The 22,775-nt window shown below is 50.6% G+C and overlaps 1 protein-coding gene across 6 annotated transcripts in view; it reads left to right on the top strand.

Annotated features, from left to right (window-relative positions):
* The window catches only part of TOM1L2 (target of myb1 like 2 membrane trafficking protein), a 130,183-nt gene that overhangs the window by 74,134 nt on the left and 33,274 nt on the right, over positions 1–22,775 (top strand). For 4 of the 6 annotated variants that reach the window (XM_009189801.2, XM_009189804.4, XM_009189802.2 and 1 more), the window contains 5 exons: positions 1,078–1,156; positions 5,907–6,056; positions 14,894–15,028; positions 16,786–16,944; positions 20,198–20,314. In XM_009189801.2, coding sequence (XP_009188065.1) covers positions 1,078–1,156; positions 5,907–6,056; positions 14,894–15,028; positions 16,786–16,944; positions 20,198–20,314 — 640 coding nt within the window. The remainder of the gene's footprint in view (positions 1–1,077; positions 1,157–5,906; positions 6,057–14,893; positions 15,029–16,785; positions 16,945–20,197; positions 20,315–22,775) is intronic. The other 2 variants (XM_009189803.4, XM_003912415.3) reach the window with 1 other exon arrangement.

Genomic DNA, 22,775 nt, shown 5'->3' with positions numbered 1-22,775 from the left:
GTGAACTGAGTACTGTCTATAATTCTACAAGATTTTCTCTGGGAATCCACCTCAGATCTGTCACCTAAAAACACAAAACTTGTTGGGTGTTTTTTTTGTTTTGTTTTGTTTTGTTTGAGACGGGGTCTTGCTTTGTCACCCAGGCTAGAGTGCAGTGGCCGGATCTCAGCTCACTGCAAGCTCCGCCTACCAGGTTCACGCCATTCTCCTGCCTCAGCCTCCCACGTAGCTGGGACTACAGGCACCTGCCACCTCGGCCGGCTAGTTTTTTGTATGTTTTAGTAGAGACGGCGTTTCACCATGTTAGCCAGGATGGTGTCGATCTCCTGACCTCGTGATCCGCCCGTCTCGGCCTCCCAAAGTGCTGGGATTACAGGCTTGAGCCACCGCGCTGGGCCAAACTTGTTGGGTTTTAAGGAGACTCGCTTAAACTTTCTCTGGGAAAAGGAGTTCCATGGAATTCAGGAAGAGCCGGGCATCCAGGGCTCATAAGTACCTGGCACTCTCTCTATCTCTCTTATGGTTTCTCTGGAAAAACTCTCTTCTATGTACCCACACACCAGTGGGTTAGTTATGGTTTTGAATAGTAATACTTGCATGTGACACAGAATTCAAAAGGTCTGCAAAAAGGCAGTCCAGGGAAAAACCTCCCTCCCCCTTTTGTACCTTTCCTTAGGGGCAGCCACAGTTACCAGGTTGTTATAGCTCCTTCTAGAGAGTCTCTTCCTTACGCTGACATGTGTGCTATGTACGTTTGCTTTCCTTCTATAACTCAACTAATAGCAAGCTTTGTACACTGTTATGCAAAGAACTTTATGCACATGCCTTTGAGTTTGGTCCATATTGGTACATGAGTTTCTTTATTCTTTTTTTGCAGCTGCATAGTATTCCATTGTGTCAATGGTTTAATTTAACCTGTTGTGTATTGACGGACATTCAGTTTGTTCCCAGTATTTTACATTTACAAACATGCTGCAGCCAGCGAATAGTCTTGCATATATGCTAGTTCACATATCTGTAGGATCGTGTCCTCAAGTGAGATTGTAAGTATCTTTATATGTCTGTTCTTTTTTCCAGGCCAAAGGATGCCATTCGAGCCCTGAAGAAGCGGCTCAATGGGAATCGGAACTACAGAGAGGTGATGCTGGCATTAACAGTGAGTGCTATTCTCCTTGGGGAGGGAAGTCACCTGGGGAACTCCTTGCTCCTGGCCTTGCCCCCCTCACAGGGCCTTCCCTCTGCCCACTCAGCACAACCTCTGAATGGCTTGGTGCCTGGACCACCGGAGTCCAGCAAAGCCTTCTGGTATTGCCTTTGGGTTTTCCTGTCCTCTGAAACAGAGAGTAGTGAGCTTCAGTTTGGTAAATGTATACCAGCAGAAGATAAGGTATGTGCAGTGCTGTCAGGTACAGAAGGCCAGAGCAGAGGAGCTAAAGGTTTTGGGTGAGTCCCTTTTCTGCCACCAGCCTGCTCTGAGACGGAGACCAACTCCTTCTCTAGATATCAGTTTCCTCTTTATAAAAATGTTGGCCAGGCGCGGTGGCTCATGCCTGTAATCCCAGCACTTTGGGAGGCCGAAGCAGGACGATCACAAGGTCAGGAGTTCAAGACCAGCCTGGCCAACATAGTGAAACTCCGTCTCTACTAAAACTACAAAAATTAGCCAGGCATGGTGGTGCATGCCTGTAGTCCCACCTAATCGGGAGTCTGAGACAGGAAAATCGCTTGAACTCAGGAGGTGGAGGTTGCAGTGAGCTGAGATTGCACCACGGCACTCCAGCTTGGGCAACAGAGTGAGCCTATGTCTTTAAAAAAAAAAAGTTCCACCTATTGAGTACCTGCCCCTGCCCCTGCCTGGGTCTGTGCTGAGCTTTTTGGACATTAATGAAGATGTTTACAACCACCATTCAAAAGAGATTTCACTATCCCCCTCATACAGATGAGGAAACTGAGGTTCAGAGAGGTCTGGAGGTTTACTCAGCCTTCACAGCTAGTGAGGTACCGAGCTATGGATTGCCATCATAAAGTGGTCTTTCGCATGGGGTAAAAACTGAAAATAGCTACAAAGACTCTTGAAAAAGTCAGCCAAGTGATTTTTTTCAGGAAGGAACAGACCAGATTTTTGCCCTTACCAAAGCTGTCAGAGAATTTAAAGACGACTTCAGGTGTTATTTCTGTCTTGAGAACTAACAGTTTTTCAGATGTGGCAAAATCTGGGCCACAGTGAGTTCTTAAAATAGAAACTGTAACAGGTCACCAGGTCGACTTCTCTGGGGCTTTGAAATAGTAGGTTATTTTTCCAAAACAACTATGTTTCCTTTTAAAGCAGAGAACCTGTTTGGATTTTTTGCCCAAGCGAAACCCCAAAACTTATTAAGAGAGTATTGCCAGGGAATTGGGATTTGAATAATAAAGGAGAAAAGACTGGTTGAGAAATAGGGAATTAAAGCTTTTATTTATTTTTTTTCTCAGAATTTGAGCCGCAGCATTCACTAAACCAGGAGTGATGCCCAAAACGAATGGCTTTCAATAACTCATATCACCAGGGAATGAGCTCTGATATGTCAGGGCATTTTACTGCTATCTAAAACTTCTCCATTTACACACCCAACTTCATGGTAATCATGTTGGATGAAAATTTTTCTAAAGTGAACTCTGCGTTTACTTGCCTTCCTCTAGCAGGGCATGATGGACACTCTTTGACACTTTGACCTTTCCTGTGGGTTAGGTCTTCACTATAAACCCAGCCATGCCTTTGGGAGGCCTGTGAAATGCGCAGGGCTGCCGTCCGAGGCCCCATCCTAGTGCACTTTGCATGGTCTCGCGTCTGCTGATAGGGCTTCACTTACTCTGTTAGTGTCTTTCAGTCCTCCTGTTTCTTGTGGCCCTTTCCTGACTTCATATCTGTACCCACCAAGATTGTTAATATTTACCCAAAATAAGTTAGTAAGAAGCCCTGAGGGGCTCTCTGCTTGTGTCTTCGTTTGTGGACTTAAACATCATTTCTGGTTGCTTAGAGGCCCCTTTTGCTTTCTCCATGGCTTTTGGCTTCATTCTGGAAAATTACCACTGTGTGTTTCATGCCTTTCAACCCATAGGGACAAATCTGCCAGGGTCCTATTTGACAGGGTGGCCTAAAGTGGCTCTTGCCAGCCCAGGGAGGACCTCCTATATCTCCTGCTCAGATAGGCTTTGGGGCTGCTCTGTGACACGTGCATCTCTGTCCAGGGCACTTCCAAGGCCAGGCTGGAACACACTGACCTTGAGGACTGCTGTGCAGGAGAAACTAAGCATGTATTTCCCTAAAGGCAGGCAGTGGTTCCTGCCCACTGCTGCTCTGAGAGTGGAGTGGAGCCCCAGGCTGCCCCACTCCTCAGACCTATGCCTCTTTTTCCAATTCTCTTTCCTACTCATGACTGCAGCCTCGCCTTTCCCACCTGCTTCTCACAAAATAAAGCATACTTCTTCCCATCTGCCTTGACCCCAACACCCCACTGCCTGAGTTGGGAGGAAGGTTTTAGAGAATCCTAGAGACAAGGGTGCCTTCTTGAGGGCAGAATGAACCCCTCTGGTTCATCTCAGTGCCCCCATGGATCACTGCGAGAGAGTGAATGCCAGTTACCTCATGGTTACCAGAATCAGGCACAAGCAGAGACTCAGAAAGGAAAATGCCTCTTTGGCTCAGTAAAGCCTATGGTTGCTCAGAGGCCCTGAGGGTGCCAACCTCCAGAGTCTTCCTTGGCAAGCCCACAGGAACCCGGGGCCTCCTAAGGTGCAGCCAGCAGCGAGGCAAGGAACGGTTCTGGCTGGCTGCGAGCTGCCTGGCATGGGATTCCCAGCTTTGGCCTCCTAGGTTAAGTTACATGGTACCTCTGATCCTCCGCTTCCTCATCTCTAAAATGGGATGGTTCCCACCTTACAGGGTTATTTCAAGGACCAAATGAGGGAACAGTAAAGGTAACACGTGTTGCTTGTCATCTGAGGCACTCTCAGCTGATGTGGCTGCTTGGAGGAAAGCTGTGAGGGAGGGATGGCCCTGTGGCCTCAAGGTGGGTAAGGAGACTGGGGCTCCAGAGAAGGCTGATCACAGTTCCTGTGCTCCTTCTGGCACTGACTGACAATTTGTACCTAGATCAATGTCTTCATCTTTCTAAACCGCTTAACTCTAAAACATGGGATATTAAGGTCCACTTAAGGAGAAGTAATTAGTTGTGAGAATTGGATAACATTCCATATGTTATGGAAGGATCTCTCATAGTGCCTGGAATATAGTCGCATTCAGTCAGTGTTCCAGTTATGGACCTTTCTTTACAGCTGTGATTTGTCCAGGTAAAGCCCAATTGCTTGGACCCAGCCCTGTGGGATGGCTGCGGAAGTTAACCAGTGGTTGGATTAGTTTGAGCAAATGAGAATAACTGAGGTAGTCAGAAATGTTCCCTGTTGCTGGTGACATCGTTTTGAGGAGGCACTCCCCAGTTAGCAGACTGTGGCACTGGGGGCTGGTGGCATGGAAAGGGCCAGGTAATCCTATGGGTTACTTTACAGAGTGCTGGGAAGTTCAGAGAGCTCCTCCCAGTTAGTACCTCCGAATTCCAAGAGGCTACACACCTGTCCTATGGGAGGATAAGAGGCCATCCTCTTCCTCGTGTGTACAGCAGCCTTCTGAATAGTAATCATGTAATCACGTAATCATGGTCATCAGTTATTGGGCACCTCCCCTATACAGGATGCTTTGCTAGGTGCATTATTTTATGTATGTATGTATGTATGTATGTATGTATGTTTTTGAGACAGAGTTTTGTTCTGTTTCCTGAGCTGGAATGCAATGGCACGATCTCGGCTCACTGCAACCTCTGCCTCCCAGGTTCAAGCGATTCTCCTGCCTCAACCTCCCAAGTAGCTGGGATTACAGGCACGTGCCACCAAGCCTGGGTAGTTTTTGTATTTGTAGTAGAGGCAGGGCTTCGCCATGGTGACCAGGCTGGTCTTGAACTCCTGACCTCAGGTGATCTGCCCACCTCGGCCTCTGAAAGTGCTGGGATTACAGGCATGAGCCACTACGCCTGGCTTATGCTTTGAATGTATTCTTGCTAATCTTTCCAACTGTCTTGCAAAGGAGAGCTCATCATCTCTGCTTTACAGATGAGGATGCTGAGGCTCAGAAAGATCTGTCCTGGGCCATTCAGGGAGAAAGTGGCAGAGCTGAGATTTGAGCCCTCACTGACCATCTGGCCATAACCAGTATGCTGGCTTTTCTGAGCAGCTAAAGCCTGTGTCACTTGTTTTCCCAGATAAAGGAGGAGCAGGCAGGGTCTGAATCAAACATGGACATTAAAATCACCTGGCAGCTGAGGTTCATAAACCATTTGTCAAGAGTGGAAAATCCTTTGTCATTGCCAATTTTGGTTGCAGAAGCAGGGTTGAGTGGGGGATGTGTGTGTGCATTTGCTTTCTCACATATAAGGGCCAGTAACTCACGAAGCAATTCAAGCTGTCATAGCAGCCTCCTCTTGTGACAGAGCCCATGTCCCATTGGCTAATGCCTCATACCCAGAGGCCCAGAGAGAGGAGTTAAAATGCTAATTTTCAGGGACCGCTCAGTCATTTTGATCCCATTAAAACACTAGCATCCTTCTCATGCAAAACTGGTGCCTCAATTACCAACTAATTGCCTGATTATTGTGCAGGGACAGGAGACTTCAGTCAGTAAGGGGCTGCTGTCATCCCTGGAGAATGGAGTGTGGGAATGCGTGTGCCATGCAGGTTTGGCTCTGGAGGAGACGTGTCAGAAAGCTGATCTAGGAGCAAGACAGAGCGGGTGGTGGAAACTCAGCTGCGCTCCTCAGTTCCCAGTGTCTTCTCCAGCTCCCACTGGGGTGACCCCTCTCCTTCCCTCCCCACATCAGGTGCTGGAGACATGTGTGAAGAACTGTGGCCACCGCTTCCACATCCTTGTGGCCAACCGAGATTTCATCGACAGTGTTCTGGTCAAAATTATCTCTCCCAAGAACAACCCTCCCACCATTGTACAGGACAAAGTGCTTGCTCTGATCCAGGTAGGTTGGACCCCTTGCCCAATTTGTTGGGACAGAGTAAGATGAAGTCTCTTATTTATGAGTCCTCATGCTCTCCCACCATTTGGAGGAAAAAAAATGGGGGCTTCTACATTTAAATATTTGGTGCAAAATACTTAAAAAAAATCATCCCACTGGAATGAAATTCTAATTGATGGCTCTCCAGCCAGTTGACAGAGCCTTCCTGAAGCTTTCTGGGTGCCGTCCTTCTGCTGCCCACAAAGTCAGGTAGGGTGGCCTCAACAGGCCTCTGAGAAAACGTGGAGTAGGAGGAAACATGTTGGAGCTACATGCGGGTTTGGTGAGGTCACAGGGCAGGGGCCAACTCTGGGTCAGGCAGAGCAAGGTGTGGGACTGGGGATGGTTTTAAGGGATGTTTCACTGAGGAGATGACATTTCTGTTGGACCCTGAAGAATGATGGGGAGTTTGGTGGAAAAGTCAGTGTGAGAGACATCACAGGCAGGGAGAATAGCATGTGCAAAGGCCCAGATGCATCAAAGAGAGCAGTTGGCATATTTGGGTTGTATTTGTTATCACTTGCTCTGTTACGAAATTACCTCAAAACGTAGCTTCAAACAGAAAATGTTCATTATCTCTTAGTTTCTGTGGGCCAGGAATTCAGGAGCAGCTGGCTGGGCAATTCTGGCTTGGAGTCTCTCTTGAGGTTGCGTTGTCTGAAGGCTCGACTATAGCTGGAGGTTCCACTTCCACCATGGTGCATCCACACGGCTGTTGGCAGGAAGCCTCAGTTCCTTGATGACTATTGTCAAGAGACCTGAGTTTATCACCACGTGGACATCAAGATTTGGTCTTGATGACCTAGCCTTGGAAGTCACTTACCATCTTTTCTGTTATGTTCTATTTGTTAGAAGGGAGTCACCAGGCCTAGCCTAAGAGTAGGGGAAATAAACTCCATCTCTTGAAGAAAGGAGGATCAAGGAATTTGTGGATACGTTGTAAAGACCACTATGTGGGGAAGGCGGTGTAATGAAGAATGTTGGGGGCAGGGCTTGGGGCGGGGGAGCAAGCAGGAGATGGGGCCAGAAGGATGCCCAGAGGCCGGTGGCCATCATGCTGAGGAGCCGTGCTTGGTCCTGTAGGCAGTGGAAAGCCATCGAAGGGCTCTGTGCTGGGGTGTATGCAGACCTGGGTTTTAGACAGAGCATGTGGTGACAGGGCAGAAGGCACGTAAGTCAACAGGCAAGACAAGGGCCTGCGGGAGCCAAGAGGAGAGACCAACCCAGGACTGGGCATGGAGCTCCAGCAAGGCCACAGGGAGGCAGCCAGGCAGAGGCAGCGGAGAATTCAGGAAGTGGAGTGCCGGGGCAGTCTGGGCTCTCAGATGGGTCAGGTGTGCAGCTGGAGAGGAGCCTCTGTCCATTCCCTGTGCTCCCTTCTCTCTGCCTGAAACGTCCTTCCCCAGCTTTCAGAGCAGTGACTCCTCCTCATTCACATGTGCCTGGGAGGCCTCCCACTGGTTTTAAGCACACACCCTCTCTGTCTCACATCATCCCTTTTTGTGGTCTTCAAGACTGGCTTTGCTAACATTTCTTTTGTCTGCCTCACTCTTCTTTCCCTAAGAACCCAGGGACATCATGTCCCCAGGGTCTAGAGCAGTGTAATGTGTAGAGCAGGTGTTCAGTATTTCTTTATAATGAATGAGTGAATGTAGTTAATTCTGAGGAGCTCTGGGAGGCCTTCCCATGTTTCCCCTAGGGTTGTCCCTCGCCCCCATTCTGCCCACCCAGCATCTTTCTTTCTCTCTCTCTCTCTGACACACACACACACACGCACGCACGTGTGTGCACGTGCACACATGCATGTACTTTACCTTCCCCATATACCCCACCCTACCACAGCCCTTCGTTCTGGGGCTGCACTCCCCTACCTCAACACCTCCAGGAATTCATGTTAGGAAAACAAATTGTGGCTTCTCACAAAGCACGTCCTGTCCTTTCTGACCCCGAAGCCTGTCTGGGCCTTGGGGTGGCCAGCCCACCCCATGGCAAGCACAGCTATCACAAGGGGTGTGGACTACACTGCCCCTGCTGACTGTGTAGGGACCATGGCTGAGGGCAGACACAGCCTTCTTCACTGACTGTGGCCCACGCCTCTACCCCAAGGATGCCTGTCCTCGCACACCCTGCCCTCACCTCCAAGCTTTCCATTCAGGATCACCCCTCCACACATTCCAGCTCCTCCCAGCTTTCACCCACCCCTGCTGCTAACCTCAGACAGGTGTAGTAATTTATGTGGGCATTTACCACCTTATCTGTAAAATGGAACTTGGGGTTCTTGCCTGTCTGCTCTCAACCCTGAGCCCATGAGATCAGCCCATGGTGTGACGTGATCAGCACCATGTTCTGAGGCCTCCCCCTGCTGGCCTGGCAGTAGCAGTGTGTGCTGGCCACGGGGACCTGAGCAGAATGGGGCCTTGAGATGCTTTGCAAGCTTCTGCCTGACTGGACACAGTTTCCTGATCCAGCTGTGAAAAGCATGGGCTTCAGATAAGGGTGCTACTCCTAGATGGGGGTTATGACCCAGCTGGAGAGTGTTCTTCCTCTCCCGATTTGCAGTGTTCCTGAAGAGCTCTCGCCTTTGGTAACGGCTGCCCAGCAGAGGACAGCAGGCAGCATTCAGCTGTAGGTGGCTTGGCGTCTGTAACAGGGGGAACGAATAGAATAAACAGAATCCCTAGCCGTTTCTTTTTCTTTTTTTTAACTTTTAATTGAATTATATATACAGGAAATCACACATAAAAGTGTGTACAACTTGATAAATTTTCACAAACTGAACATGTAACCAGCCCCTGCATCTGGAAACAGAATATGAACATACCCAAAACCTCCCACCTTCCGGATGACCACTTGCCTGAGCTCTCACAGCATAGACGAGTCTTCTCTGTTCCTGAACTTCGTCCAGAGTGCTCTGTTGCCTCTGCTGTGTTTGTGAGTGTCACGTGCATTATTGCCTGTGATTCTAGGTCTTTTATTCCCGTTGCTGTACCAAGTCCTATTGTGTGAACACGCTGCAGTTTCTTTACTCCTCCCACTGTTAATGGGGACTTGGTGTTTGCAGTGTAGGGCTACTGTGAAAAACGCTGCTATGAGCATCTAGCACTTGACTTTTGTTGAGCATATATATTCCTTTTTAATGGGAATATATTAAGTTGAATATGTGAAAGTGCCATCTTTGTTGGTCAAAAATGGCCAAATATTAGCAATTTCACATGTATCCACCTCATACTGAGGTATGAGGTTGCTGGGTGGTGGGGAATGGCCTCCATGAGGCTCTTGGGTGTCCTCGGTCACCAGCACCCAAGAGTGTTAGTTGCTTCACATCCTCACCCATATACCCTGTTTTCAATCTTCTTCATTAGAGCGTGGAGTAGTATTGCATTGGGTCAACCTTTTTTTAGCCCCTTTGAGAAAGAAAGTACTTTTGTTTGCATGTTGAATATACTTTAGAAAATCTTAAGGCTCCCCCAGAGACTCTGACAATTCCCCCAGGAGAGAAAGTGCTGCTCCCACCATGAGACAAAAATGGGGTTGGAGGTGACAGGTCACTGGCTGCCTTGCCAGCCTGTGAATAGGTAGCAGCTCTCATATCAATGCGGCTAGGCTTAGAGGAGGTTCAGCTAAGCATGGGGTGCCAGAGTAGTAACAGACTCCTCTGCACCATCGTGGTGTCAGGATGCTTCTTGGTGCTCTTCAGAGAAGTGGGGCAGGGTCAGTCCTCCCTCAGGGAGCCAGCAGTTTAACTGGAAAAACGAAGGTTTGCAGATGACAGAGGGCAAGGGCCCAGTCAGGAAGGACTTAAACTGGCTTTTGACTGTTTGTGGGTTGGGGGTGGAGTGGGATACAGCCTTAACCTTTCCATTCTGGAAAAGTAGATTGAATGTGTTAGCACTTGAAAAGCTTTCAAGGTAAAGGGGCCACACAGACGTGCCTCCCTAACACCTTCTGCCTATGAGGCATGGTTGGGGGTCCTGGCAGAGGTAGAACCCATGGCTCTGATTACCAGCTGCTGGCCAAAGCCCACTGCCCCTTTGGTTGCCCTGGGGATGGTGGAAGCAGAGCCGCAGCCAGATTGAGGGGAAGGGGGAGGTTGGGCTCCACACTAGCTTTTCCAAAGTCTCCCTGTGCCTATAGGGAAATGGGTGATAGAGCTCATCCGTGCACATCTGCCTGCCCCCAGCCCACCTTCTGATTCCCTTTCAGAGTGCCATTCGCAGGCATGGTCAGCCTACCCAGTGGCACGTTTACCATCAGTAGCACCCTGGCCAACTGCAAAGAGAATCCAGCTGATGCCTACCCCTCCTTCCCCCACTGCACTCCTTCCCTTCCCGTATGGGGGCTTTCTGTCTTCTGGCTGCCCTCCAGCCATCCGTAGCCACCCCGTCCCCCTCAACCCACCAAAAGCCAGACCCAGCAGCGTGGTTCTGGGACCTTTTACCAACAGGTGCGAGGGCTCAGTCGGCTTACCCTCACCACAGGGTCTGCCTTTCTGGATGGAGCCAGTCTTCCTGGGAGGATGGGAGGAGAGACACATTGAGAGTGGTGCAGCCTGGTTAGTAGCTTGCTGACACTCACTCCTACCCCGGGGGTACCAAAGACTTCACTTCTGGCAGCTTTCAGCTTCACCCCGACGTTTTCACCTCATGCCTTGGCTGGTGTTTTGCCTTGTGTTCCTTTTTGTTTGCTCACATTAAGCCCCGTTTGTTGAGAAGACAAAAAGGATGCCCCCACTCTATGCCTTCCCTAAGCCTTTCCCTTGAAATTGTTTTCAGGAGCAGAAATGGAGTCATCCTGGCAGAGTCACCTCAGTGTGGTCATGCCTCCCCGGCCCCCCTCCCCATGCCCCAGCAATAGTCTAAAAATACTTTCTTTCCACTGAAGAAAGTGAGCTGACTGAGGTGGGGATGGGAGTGGGGACAGGAGAAGCTGGAGGTATGTGTTCTTTGAAGACATCAGAGCCTGGTAGCTGGGCTCTGGCCAGATTCTGTGTGGACAGCAGCTCCCTGGGGACCCTGTCACTGGGAATAGGAAGTCTGGTCTTGGGGCATAAGCAGGAGCTGACAGAAGCTCTCTTCTATCCAAAGGCATCCCAGAGCCTATAGTTTAAATCAGCATGGTTTATTGGTCTGAAATTTGATGATTCAAAGCTTTGTCAAAACTTTAAGGGATACAGAAATGAATAGGATATGGTTTATGTTTGTGTCTGGTTTTAGTCTGGGGTTTTGTATACAGTCCAAAGGAATGAAGGAGATCTGAATTGATCTCTTTCCTTTTTTCTCCTCATTAGACCTTCCTCTGGGTCTTCCAAGCCCCTAATCTTGTAGCCACAGGCAGGAAAAGAAGGCTTCCAGTGAGCTGGCCACTTGGCCATTAACCAGCTAGCTCCTGTGACAGACCCTCAGAGTGTGCCCACACCACTGCATCACTTTGCTTTCTGAAAAGGCAGCTTTAGGGGAGGGTAGCCTGCCCCACCCTCTCTGCTGCTCCCAGGCTTCAGGTTAAGGACTCCAAGAGTGGCCAGACCTCCTGAGGCTTGCCACATCTCCCCTAGGGAGTATCCTCAGCTGGGTCAGCCTTCCAGCACCCCTCCTTTGTCACTGTCGCTTCAGTCTGTTGACAGTCTGTTGACAGCCTAAGTGGCCATCTTTCCTCTGTTCTCTGAAGTAGTAAAATAAGGATGCTTAGTAACTGTGAGAACTGAATTCAGTTTAACCTGACAAATGTTGACTGACTGCCTTCTCTGGACAAGGGTGAGAGAGACTCGGTGTCTGCCTTCAACAGGTATCTGGGCCTGGTGCAGTTGGCTCATGTCTGTAACCCCAGTACTTTGGGAGGCCGAGGCGGGTGAATCTCTTGAGTCCAGGAGTTCAAGACGAGCCTAGGCCACATGATGAAACCCCATTTCTACAAAAACTACAAAAATTAGCCAGGCATGGTGGCACATGCTTGTAGTTCCAGCTACTCTGGAGGCTAAAGTGGGAAGATTGCTTGAGCCTGGAGGCAGAGGTTGCAGTGAGCCAAGATGGCGCCACCATTGTACTCCAACCTGGGGGACAGAGCAAGACCCTGTCTTGCTCTGACCCATGCCCAATTATTGAGGCATGTCCCAAGAAGATGCTAGGGACACACGGCATCTCTGGATGTCTCCCATCTCTACGTTTTCACATATGAATGGGAGATACCCAGCGATGAAAGACACCCAGAGCTGCATTTCTTCAGAGATGCCCCCGCACCCTGTTTTTTCCTCCGTTGGCATCAGAATCCTATTCAATAATCTGCTCTGTTAGCAGCCATCTCATCCAGTCTGCACGGAGGTCCCAGATAGGGGTTGGAATTGTGGCAGGTGGGAAGCGGGTACATTAGCCAAGACTACTTGGTCGCAAACAACAGATGTCAACTCCAGCTTGCCTAGGCAAAGAGAAGAGTTTGTCATGACAGGGCAGGGTCTCCCAGAAGTCCAGGTCACCCAGCCCTGGGAAGAGACAAAAAAGATCAGGAAGGCCTTCCAAATCCTCTCTTGTACGTCTGCACCTCTGAGCGCTCTAGCTGCTCCTTCTGGAGAACATAGGCAGTCTCTGCTTCCAGTCCTGTGCTGGCACATGTCCCTGGAGTTACAGAGGACAATTCTGCCTACCCAGTGAGAACAACCCAGCTCCTAGTGCTGCTGAGTTCCTGGAAGGAGGAGCATCTGACTGGCCCAACTTCGGTATGCATTTCCCTCCCACTGCAGCCTGTCTCTGTGAACATGGGAGCAGAGTGCCTTAGAAAGTGGACCCCAAGAAGTATCCTCCAGCTGGAGAGAAGAGCCATAGTTCTTTCATCTTTATTCCTGTTATCTCAGATTTGGCTTGGGTAGAGAGCTGGATGAATTGAAAGGAGTCCCTGGAGCTGTCGGTGTTCCATGTAGAGGCATGAAGTGGTGCCAGGAAAAACTGCCATGTGTTTTTTCCCCAGCCTCCCACAGTGGGCTGTGAAACTGGTTTTTAGACCCGAAAGTCAACACCCTAAACTAAAATGCTAGGGGATTTTGAGGTTGGAGTCACAGGACTTAGCTGGATTTTGAACCAGGTGACGGCAGCCATGGCAGCTGGTGGGGGCGGGGCCAGAGGCACTCCCTGTGGGCAACCTACTTTCCAGCTGGACCTTCCAGGCAGAACAGTGCTCTGTGAGGCACCTTCTTTGGCCCTTCTCAGAATCCAGAAGGAGTGTTGACCAAGAGGGGCTGTCTTGATCCAGTAGCTTTAAATCCCTGAGCATGCAAATTCAATAAGTGCATCAGGGAAAACCAGGCTGACAGTACTGTTCCTGGTAAGTGAGATGCATCAGTCATAACTAAGGAGGCTTTTTGGAAACTGACCTTTTAACTTCAAATGGGTCTGTTGGTTAGAGATAGAGTTTCTGTAGCTGCCTCAGGATTGGTTGTACCACATTGCTGGAGTGAGGGAAGCAGTTAAATGCTGTGACAATGACAGACTTGGCAATGGAGTCATGGGCACAAGAGGCTCTGCCTCCTCCTCTGGGTACGTATGGTGAATGGGACAGCATGGGAAGGGCCATTTCTGGGGAGCCCTTTGGATATTCTTTTTTTGATACAGTCTGAGACTTCCAAAAATCATAATTTTTTTTTTTTTTTTTTTTTTTTTTTTGAGACTGAGTCTCACTCTGTCGCCCAGGCTAGAGTGCAGTGGCGCCATCTCGGCTCACTGCAAGCTCCGCCTCCCAGGTTCATGCCATTCTCCTGCCTCAGTCTCCTGAGTAGCTGGGACTACAGGCGCCCACCACCACGCCCAGCTAATTTTTTTGTATTTTTAGTAGAGATGGAGTTTCACTGTGTTAGCCAGGATGGTCTTGATCTCCTGACCTCGTGATTCATCTGCCTTGGCCTCTCAAAGTGCTGGGATTACAGGCATGAGCCCCTGTGCCCGGCCCAGAATTTTTTTTTAATTTTTAAATTTCATGAGTCAACAGAAATGATAATCTACTTGAATTTTTGCTGTTTCCTCTCTGTGGTATGTTTTCGCTGAAGGGAATCTAGTGATCATGTTTTCATTGGATTTTTCGATTTGGGCACATGTGTGCTGATATTTTTGGCAGCGGACATCATGGAAGAAGCTTGGGTCTGGGAAAAGGACCCCTGGGGGTGAACTCCCCAGTCTGGCCTGGGTATGGCTCCCAATGGGCTCTTCTTCCCTTGAACCACAGTCATCTCACCTACCAGCAGCAGCGCTATACAGAGCTAGGCTAGACAAGCTCGGCATTAGTTGTCTCTGATCTGAGGAAACCTGTAGTTAGCCTTTATTTCATGTCACACATCAATTTCTCCTTTCCTTTCTGCTCAATTTGTTGCCGGTTCCCAGCTCCACCAGTAGAAGCTCTCAGGGCAGAGGTGCTGCTGCACAGAGGGCAGGCACCCTACTGAGCTGACAAGGCTGCACCTTCCACTCCCTGCAGCTAAACAGCCCCAGCAATTGATTTCCTTGCCATTAGGGAAATGCCTGCTTTTTAGGATGCACCACAATGCATAGGTGTTATTTCTCTGTCTCTTCTCCAAGGAAATACATGCTAAATTAAGTTTTGTGTTTTTTGTTCACACTCAGCAGCACCACTGAAAGCCAGGGTTTCACCAGCTGTGTCGTGGCAGCAGTTGCGGAAGGAAGGAACAGAATGGGTTTAGCCAGTGCAGTTTGCATGTGCATGTAGGACAGCATTGGTGTCAGGGAGAGGACCTAGGCCACTTTGGATTTTCAGGTACCACAGCAGCTCTTGACAAATGCTTCCTAACAGGGCTTCTGTTCTCCCAGGCATGGGCTGATGCCTTTCGAAGCAGTCCTGATCTCACCGGCGTTGTGCACATATATGAGGAGCTGAAGAGGAAAGGGGTTGAATTTCCCATGGCAGACTTGGACGCTCTGTCTCCCATACACACACCACAGCGGGTAAGTTTCCAGCTGGCACTTTCTAGAAAGACCTACTGCAGAACGGGTGAGCCAAGCTGCTGCAGCCACCCTTCTGCTGCTGCCTTTGAATTATTCAGCTTGTCATCATGCTTTCTTAAAGCTTGGGGGCATTCCTTTTTAATAACAAGGGGCATGCAGGAGTGAGACAGCTGGTTGACTGGTGATTAAGTGGCAGCAGTGTCTGTGGAAGAGTATAATAGAGGGATCAGTTCAGGGTTTTCATGGAAATGGCTACTCGGGCGGAGCCATCCTGTGAGGGTCATTAGCACTTGCTTTTCAGAGGCCCCTAGAATCTGGTGTGGGAATCCTGTTGTCCCTCAGAGCACCATAGCACCTCAGAGCATACAGCGGTCTTGATGTCACTCTTGGGGCAAAAATTAGCTTTCTGGTTTTTCAAGTATACGAAGTCAAATGGATCTAAAATTTATTTTGAGCTGTGAGCATTCAGCATCAATCCAAATCTGATTCTGGATTCAATCCTTGATTCCATCAGCCTTGGGATCAAAGCTCTGGGAAGGTCCCTTTAGGGGCATCCCACCAAAGCTTTTGCAGTGCCAACAGTAACTCGAGCACCATGGAGGGGGCAGCGTGGCACTTCAGGGTTAAAAGCATGTAGGTCATGCCACTCATGGTTTCGCAAGGAAGCTAGTCCCTCTACTGGCTGGGAATCAGCTCCACTCCTAGCCTGGGGGAGAGCCAGGAAAGCACCAGGGTCTGGGAGAGGCACCTCATCCCAGTACATGTCACTTTGCCTGCCCCCGTTGCCCATCTCTGAGAAGGACAGCACACCTGTGCACGTCTCTCATAGGAACATGACTTAATGTGCAAGTGGTCATCTGAGATGCCCAAAGGGTAAGCATGAGGGATGGCCTTTTCTTTTCTTTTTTTTTTTTTTTTTTTTTTGAGTCAGAGTCTCGCTCTCTCGCCCAGGCTGGAGTGCAGTGGCGCGATCTTGGCTCACTGCACACTCCACCTCCCAGGTTCACACCATTCTCCTACCTCAGCCTCCCGAGTAGCTGGGACCACAGGTGCCCGCCACCACGCCCGGCTAATTTTTTGTATTTTTAGTAGAGACGGGGTTTCATCGTGTTAGCCGGGATGGTCTCGATCTCCTGACCTCGTGATCCGCCCGCCTTGGCTTCCCAAAGTGCTGGGATTACAGGCATGAGCCACCGCGCCCGGCCCAAGGGATTGCCCTTTCTAGAGCTTGCTCTCATCATGATCCCTCCAGACCGTGCGCTATGCTTTGTGAAATCAACATAATCTGTTTCACTCTTCTAATAATGACAGAGAGCAGTGTTGTTGTTCCTATAATTACAAAAAACATTTGGTAAATTACATAATTACTATTTATATTAGTCTACTTGTAAAGGCCAAAAAAGTAATTCTTACGGTACAAAGTAAAGATTTGTGATTGGCAAAACTTAATAACCGCCCTCCCTCCACTTGGATCCCGAGGTGGTCTTAATAATAGGAACCATGACCAGAGGGGTTTCATTGTCTGCCACACACTCCTTGAGAGGTAAGTAGAGGGAGGAGCCATTGGCAGCCCCACTTCCCAGATGGAGAGCCTGGGCTCAGTGGGGTTCTGTGAGCCTCACCCGGGCAGCAATGGAGCAGGGCCTTAAGCCTTCCGTGGGCAGCTTTGGGGAAATGCCGCATGGGGTGGGGTAGGTACCAGGTCCAGCTATGCAGGCAGCCCAGGTAAACAGAGGACTTTGTTGTTGCCATGCCAGAGTGTCCCTGAAGTGGATCCAGCCGCGACCATGCCCAGGTCCCAATCACAGCAGAGGACAAGTGCTGGTTCCTATTCCTCGCCGCCTCCTGCTCCCTACTCCGCACCGCAGGCCCCGGCTCTGAGTGTGACTGGCCCCATCACAGCCAATTCAGAACAGGTACTTGCATACTTCGGGGCCATAGGCAAGCCAGCTGACTCTCCTTATTCATCTCTGGGAGACACTTACAAAGGCCTCCCCAGCCAGGCATTATGCTGGGTGTCAGGGACACAGAGATGGAAGAGCTCAATCCCCAGGGGAGACAAATGCTGAGGCAGTCATGGTGGAGTGTGGTCAGGCTGTGCTGGGGAGCGGAACCAAGGACTCAGAGTTGTGAGCCCAGGGTTGAGTGGTGCCTGGGAGGCACTGGGGACCTGACACACAGAGGGTCCTGACACAGGAGTGGGGCTTTGTCATGTGAGACCGCATGCCTAGCAATGACATTGCAAGGCAGAGGTGCAGAGGCGCAGAGCTCTCTCGGAGCAGCAGGTGGCTTGACTGGAGAGCAGGCACATATGTAGGGCCCAGATCTGGGAGGAAACCATGGCAAAACGTGAGGCCAAAAGCATAGAAGTGCAGCTGAGTTGTGACGGGCTTGTCTGTCATGCAGAGGCTTAGATCTATCCTATAAAAAAAGTCAGCCATCAGAAGCCTGTGACCTGATCAGTGAGGCCCTCCTGAAGCACAAGAAGCGTGCTTTTATCCCAAACACTCCCCACCTTCCCGGGTTACTTCCTGATAAACTAATGCAGTTTTAACCCCACGCTGGATTTTTTAGATGAATTGGGGAGTACTCTTTAGAAGAATCCAGAGAATTTCAATTACAATTTGAGAATTGGTCGGACATGGAAAAAAAAAAAAACTCTCCAATGTTTATATTTACCAAATTCTTTTTTTTTTTTTTTTGTTGAGACGGAGTCTCGCTCTGTGGCCCAGGCTGGAGTGCTGTGGCTGGATCTCAGCTCACTGCAAGCTCCGCCTCCCGGGTTCACGCCATTCTCCTGCCTCAGCCTCCGAGTAGCTGGGACTACAGGCACCTGCCACCTCGCCCGGCTAGTTTTTTGTATTTTTTTAGTAAAGACGGGGTTTCACTGTGTTCGCCAGGATGGTCTCGATCTCCTGACCTCGTGATCCGCCCGTCTCGGCCTCCCAAAGTGCTGGGATTACAGGCTTGAGCCACCGCGCCTGGCCTATATTTACCAAATTCTTATTTACTATTTGCGACAATGTCATGACTGTGGAACCTCACTGAAGCAGAGGGGTCAAGCAGTGTGTGTGTAGGGAGGGCAGTGTTATGTCGTGTTCCTCACACTTCCCTGCTAGCTCTGAGCAGGGAGTAAGAGAGGAGGAGGAGTGAACTTGAAGCCCCCAGGGCCTGGGTGTGAGCCCCCTGCTGTGCTGCTCACTGTAGGCTTCAGTCAGGACATTTAACCCCAGTCTCCCATCAGTAGAACAGGTGATCTGTTACCCCACCAGGCAGGTGTGGGCTTGACAGATGGAAAAGGTCCTCATGGTGGCTGCTACCCAAGTGCTGTGGGGAAGGTCTCTGGCTCTTGGCCCTGCTTCTATGGGCAGAACTGTGCCCTTCCTGCTCTGAGGGAAGGCAGAAAATGTTTGAAGTTGGACAGTTACTGAGCCCCTTCACTGACTCACAGTGTGGGAGGTGCTCGGGAAGGCCCTCCTAGTAGCCATAAGATGCTGGGTCTGGAGGGTCTGGGCATAGGTAGCACAGGAGCCCTGAGGCCTGTTGCCCCTGGGGGAGCTGAATGCAGGCAGAGATAGGCAGGTCAGTACCCAGCCTGGCCAAGAGGACCCAGGGCTTCAGAGTCCACCAGGTGGCTACCCATAGCCTTCCTGGGCCTTCCTAGCCAGAAACCTCTTCTCTCTACCAAGACTTTGAAGAAAACCCCTGGATCATCCGCCAGACAGAACCAGAGGCTGACAAGAGCCTCTCGGGACCCAGACCATCTCCCTGGTAGACCACTGATTGAGGTCTCCTGTCCCTGTCTCTGTGCTGAGGGTATAAAGCACAACCCAGCTGAGTTCCTGCCCTAAGAAGCTAAGGGTCTGCTGAGCGAACCCACCCACACAGGAGAGGCTGCTACAGCTGCAATAGTGAAAGATGGCACAGCGAGTGGGAACCCGAGGAAGCGGGAGTGGTTGCTTCTACCTCAGAATGGGGTGGGGAGAGTCAGAAAAGGCTTCACTGAGCAGAGGAGTTGTCACTTAAGCTGGGTCACAGTGCAGGAAGAATGACATTACAGTTCCTCTCTCGGGACCTTTGAGCAGGAACAAGGGCCGTACGTGTGTAGTAGAGAGCATAGCTGCATGCCAGGCGCCACGTGGGAACCTCACAGCAGCCTGGTGAGGTGTGGTGTTAGTGCCACCTTTCTGTAAGTGGGGAAACGAAGGCTCAGAGTGGCTCAGGTCCGGCTCTGGATGCTGCTGCTGAGTCTTCCAGGGCTCCCTTCAGTGTCGTGTGCAGTTCTTTACCTCTGTCCAGCATTGTTTGGTCTCTTGTCACTGAGTGGTGGGACCAATAAGCACTTCTATGCAGATTCTTCTGTGATACTTCACCGTGGGCGAGGAAGGTCCCTGTGGTTTCTGCAGATGCTTCGAGGGGGTTGAGGGAGTGAAGGGGCAGATCTGAGGCACAGGACTGAGGGCAAGGGGAGAAAGTGTTGATGTCTCTGTTGCTGGAGAGGAGCCTCGGGCCTTGGCCCAGTCCAGGCTTTGGGATCGCTGATGGACAGCTTGGATATTTTTCAAGGGGCTATGTTACCATGTAGGGAGCTGGGTGGGGAAGGTGTCTCCCCTGTGGTCTTCCCCTGTTCTTCTCTCATTCTTGCCACAGCAGAAAAGTGCTGTTGACACTGCCCAGCCTCTCAGAGGATCCTAGTGTTTAGATATAAAACTCCTAGGAACAGAGTCTATAACTCAGAGCTTCGTAGAATAGGATCTCAGCTCTGAAGGGATCTCAGAGCTCCTGCCCTCCTGCACTTGGATTTTAAAGAGCAGGAACGGAAGCCCTGAGAGCTTCAGCTTCTACTCAAGTTCCCATGGTGGGAGAGCCGAGACAGAGAGCCAGCTTGGTGCATTCCTGACACTGAGCCCTTCACTACGTGGTACTGCTTTCGTGTCACATTAAGAGAGGCACAACAGACTGTTGGTAGCAGGGCCCATTCAGCTCTCAGCTGACAGGCAGGCCAGAGGGAGATGAGAAGGTGGCCTCTGCCGTGTGCACTCAGAAAGGCGACCCAGATCTCCCAGTGAGAGGGATTGTCACTAGCCTAGGAGCAAGCTGATTCTGATATTGCAAGTGCAGGCTGACTGACCTTTCCTTCCTGCTTTCCTTCCTCGTGGCCCCCACCAGATTGCCAGGCTGCGGAGTGAACTGGACGTCGTCCGAGGAAACACAAAAGTCATGTCTGAGATGTTAACAGAAATGGTCCCTGGACAGGAGGATTCATCTGATCTGGAGTTGCTACAGGTGAGTCGTCTTGCAGAAGCACTTGGCCTGTGGTGGCAGCTCTACCACCATACACTGTTGGAGGATCCCACCCGGGGACACAGTGGCGAGGTGGGACGGGTCCAGTGGCTCTGTTGTTGATAGTCCATGTCAGCACACACGCAGCCTCACGTTGCCTACGGACAGGCAGAAGCCTGTACCATTGTCTCTCTTTTTTATATTCCTTAATAATATTTTTTCCCGATTATAAAATGCCAGTTGCAGAATACATGCTGCCAGAAAGAAAGAGAAAGCACAGAGAAGAAAATAATAACTTTCTTTGACCCAAGCATCCATAAATAACCACCGTAGGTGCTTTGATGTATTTTCTTTCTGACTTTTTTGTAGGTTTATTTTCAGTGTAGTTGAGCTTGTACTCTATCTGTATTTTGGTCCCTCAACATCATGTTTTGCAGGAGGGCCTGTTCAACCTTGACTGTGCACAGGAGCCCTTCTAGTGGCACCTCACCCCCAAGGTATCCTGAGACTGAGATCAAGTGTGATGCTCCCGTTCTTTTCCCTAACAGTGAGGATTCCCAGGCATATTGTGGTTGGCCATTGCACACTGGCCTCCCCACCTCTGGACAGCCCATGGATCTGGGGGCATGGCAGAAAGGGGTCCAGGAGTGGGTGGCCTGCAGCCTACCCCTGAGACCAGGGTCAAGGCCCCTACCTCAGGCCTGTTTCCCAGGGCAGCCAGGTCCAGAGCCAGTACCCAGATCTCCACCACAGCCAGCCTCAGATGACCCTGGCATTTGCAGAAAATGTCAGTGGTACTGCCCTTAGAAGCAGTGACCTTCTGGAGGGTGGAAAAAGGATGCTGTGAACTGCAAGGGCCCATACACTTTTCGACGGGAGGCAAGATGCTTGAGGGAACAGGTCAGTAGCCAGACTGACTTGGCAACTGGCATGAGTGTCTTATGATACACCTGCTGCTGCTGTTGATACTGCTGTTGGTGTCCAGCCCTCCACTGTCAGTCTTGGTCCCCAAGTGCTACACCTTCTACCCTGCTGCTGGCACATGCGTGCCGCCTGTGAAGTCCCTGTCCTGGTCCCAGGTTGCTGCTTATTGTGCCCCCTTCCTACTCTAAAGCCATCGGCTCTTATGGGGCTGAGGGTGGTTGGAGACCTGTTCCAGGCCTAACACAAAGCACAGTCCTAGGGGCACAGAGGTGCATGAACTGTGGTCCCTGCTCCGGAGGAGCTTGCAGCTGGGAAACAACTTGTCTCCGTGTAACTACACCAGCCTGCTCTTGAAGCTGAGACAAGTACCCTTGGCCCAGCCCCAGTGAGAAGTCCTGAGTGGCCTCTCCCTAGTTCCCAGACCTCACTCCTGACACACCTGCATCAGACCAGGCTTGCCTCAGCTCAGCAGATGCAGCTGAATATGTGCCACACTCCAGGGGACCTGGCTTCCCTTGAATGCATTGTCATTGGCCTCCATTCCCAGCCTGCAGGAAGGTTCGGCCAGGCGTTACCCAGATGCACAGGATTCTGAGGTCAGTCCAGAAACTGAGAAGGCCTCTTGAGGCAGCTTTGTGCTGTGTCAGCGTCGGAATTCCTGCTGACAGGGGGGTTTGCTCTGGATAGAGCCGTGCTCCTGGCAGCAGGGGGTGTGTTGAACAAAGCCAAGATGCTTCCAGACAGCCAGAGCAGACCCAGACAGCAGGAATACTTTGTGTGTTGGGGGGAGAGGGGGGTTTTGGTTTTTTTTTTTTTTTGGTTTTTGGTTTTTCTTTTTTTTTTTTTTAAACAAGCCCATCAGCCAAGACAAACAGAACCTAATCTCCTGGCGTCAGCTCACGGTTTTCAAAAATAGGTTGCTTCCCATGACGTTTTCCTTCCCTCTGTTTTGTTCCAACTCCAAGCCTCCCAGCCCTCACTGCTATCTTATAAATCAAACAGAAAAAGAATGACTCTGGGTGCCAGTGGGAGGCTGTCCTTCCAGCACAGGAGATTCAGGAGCTGGGCAGCACTGTGGACAGCCGTGAACAGACACAGCCCTCCAGGCTGGTTGGCTGCACGTCTCCGCCATCCCTGACATCTTCCCTCCCCTTCTTCCCCTGGCAGTCAGAAGCCAGCAGGCAGGGTCTCCCAGGGGTCAGAGCCACACTGAACCGCCAGCCTTCCATGTGGAGAAATACCACGGTCTGCTTGGAAAGTGCCGGAATCAGAATGTGTCCCCAGGACCCTCCATCAAGCTGGAGGGCAGCCAGAGTGCTCGGGGCAGAGAAGTGCAGAGCTGAGAGTGCTGGCTAGGCCATGGAAACAAACAACCCAGATGTTCCCACCAACAGAAGCTGCTTCCAGTTCAAGTATAAATTGCTGGGGTAGGAGGTGGGGGGAATAGGAAGAGAGGTAATTGGTGGTGTCAGCCCCAGGATGATCATAACTGTGGGCAGGTTATGTCCCGGTTGCCTCCTGCACATCGCAAAGCACTTTT

This window comes from Papio anubis, chromosome 17 (genome assembly GCF_008728515.1).
Source record: "Papio anubis isolate 15944 chromosome 17, Panubis1.0, whole genome shotgun sequence".
NCBI lineage: Eukaryota > Metazoa > Chordata > Mammalia > Primates > Cercopithecidae > Papio > Papio anubis.
The sequence above is the reverse complement of the archived record's forward strand: the minus strand, read 5'-3'. Positions and strand labels throughout refer to the sequence as shown.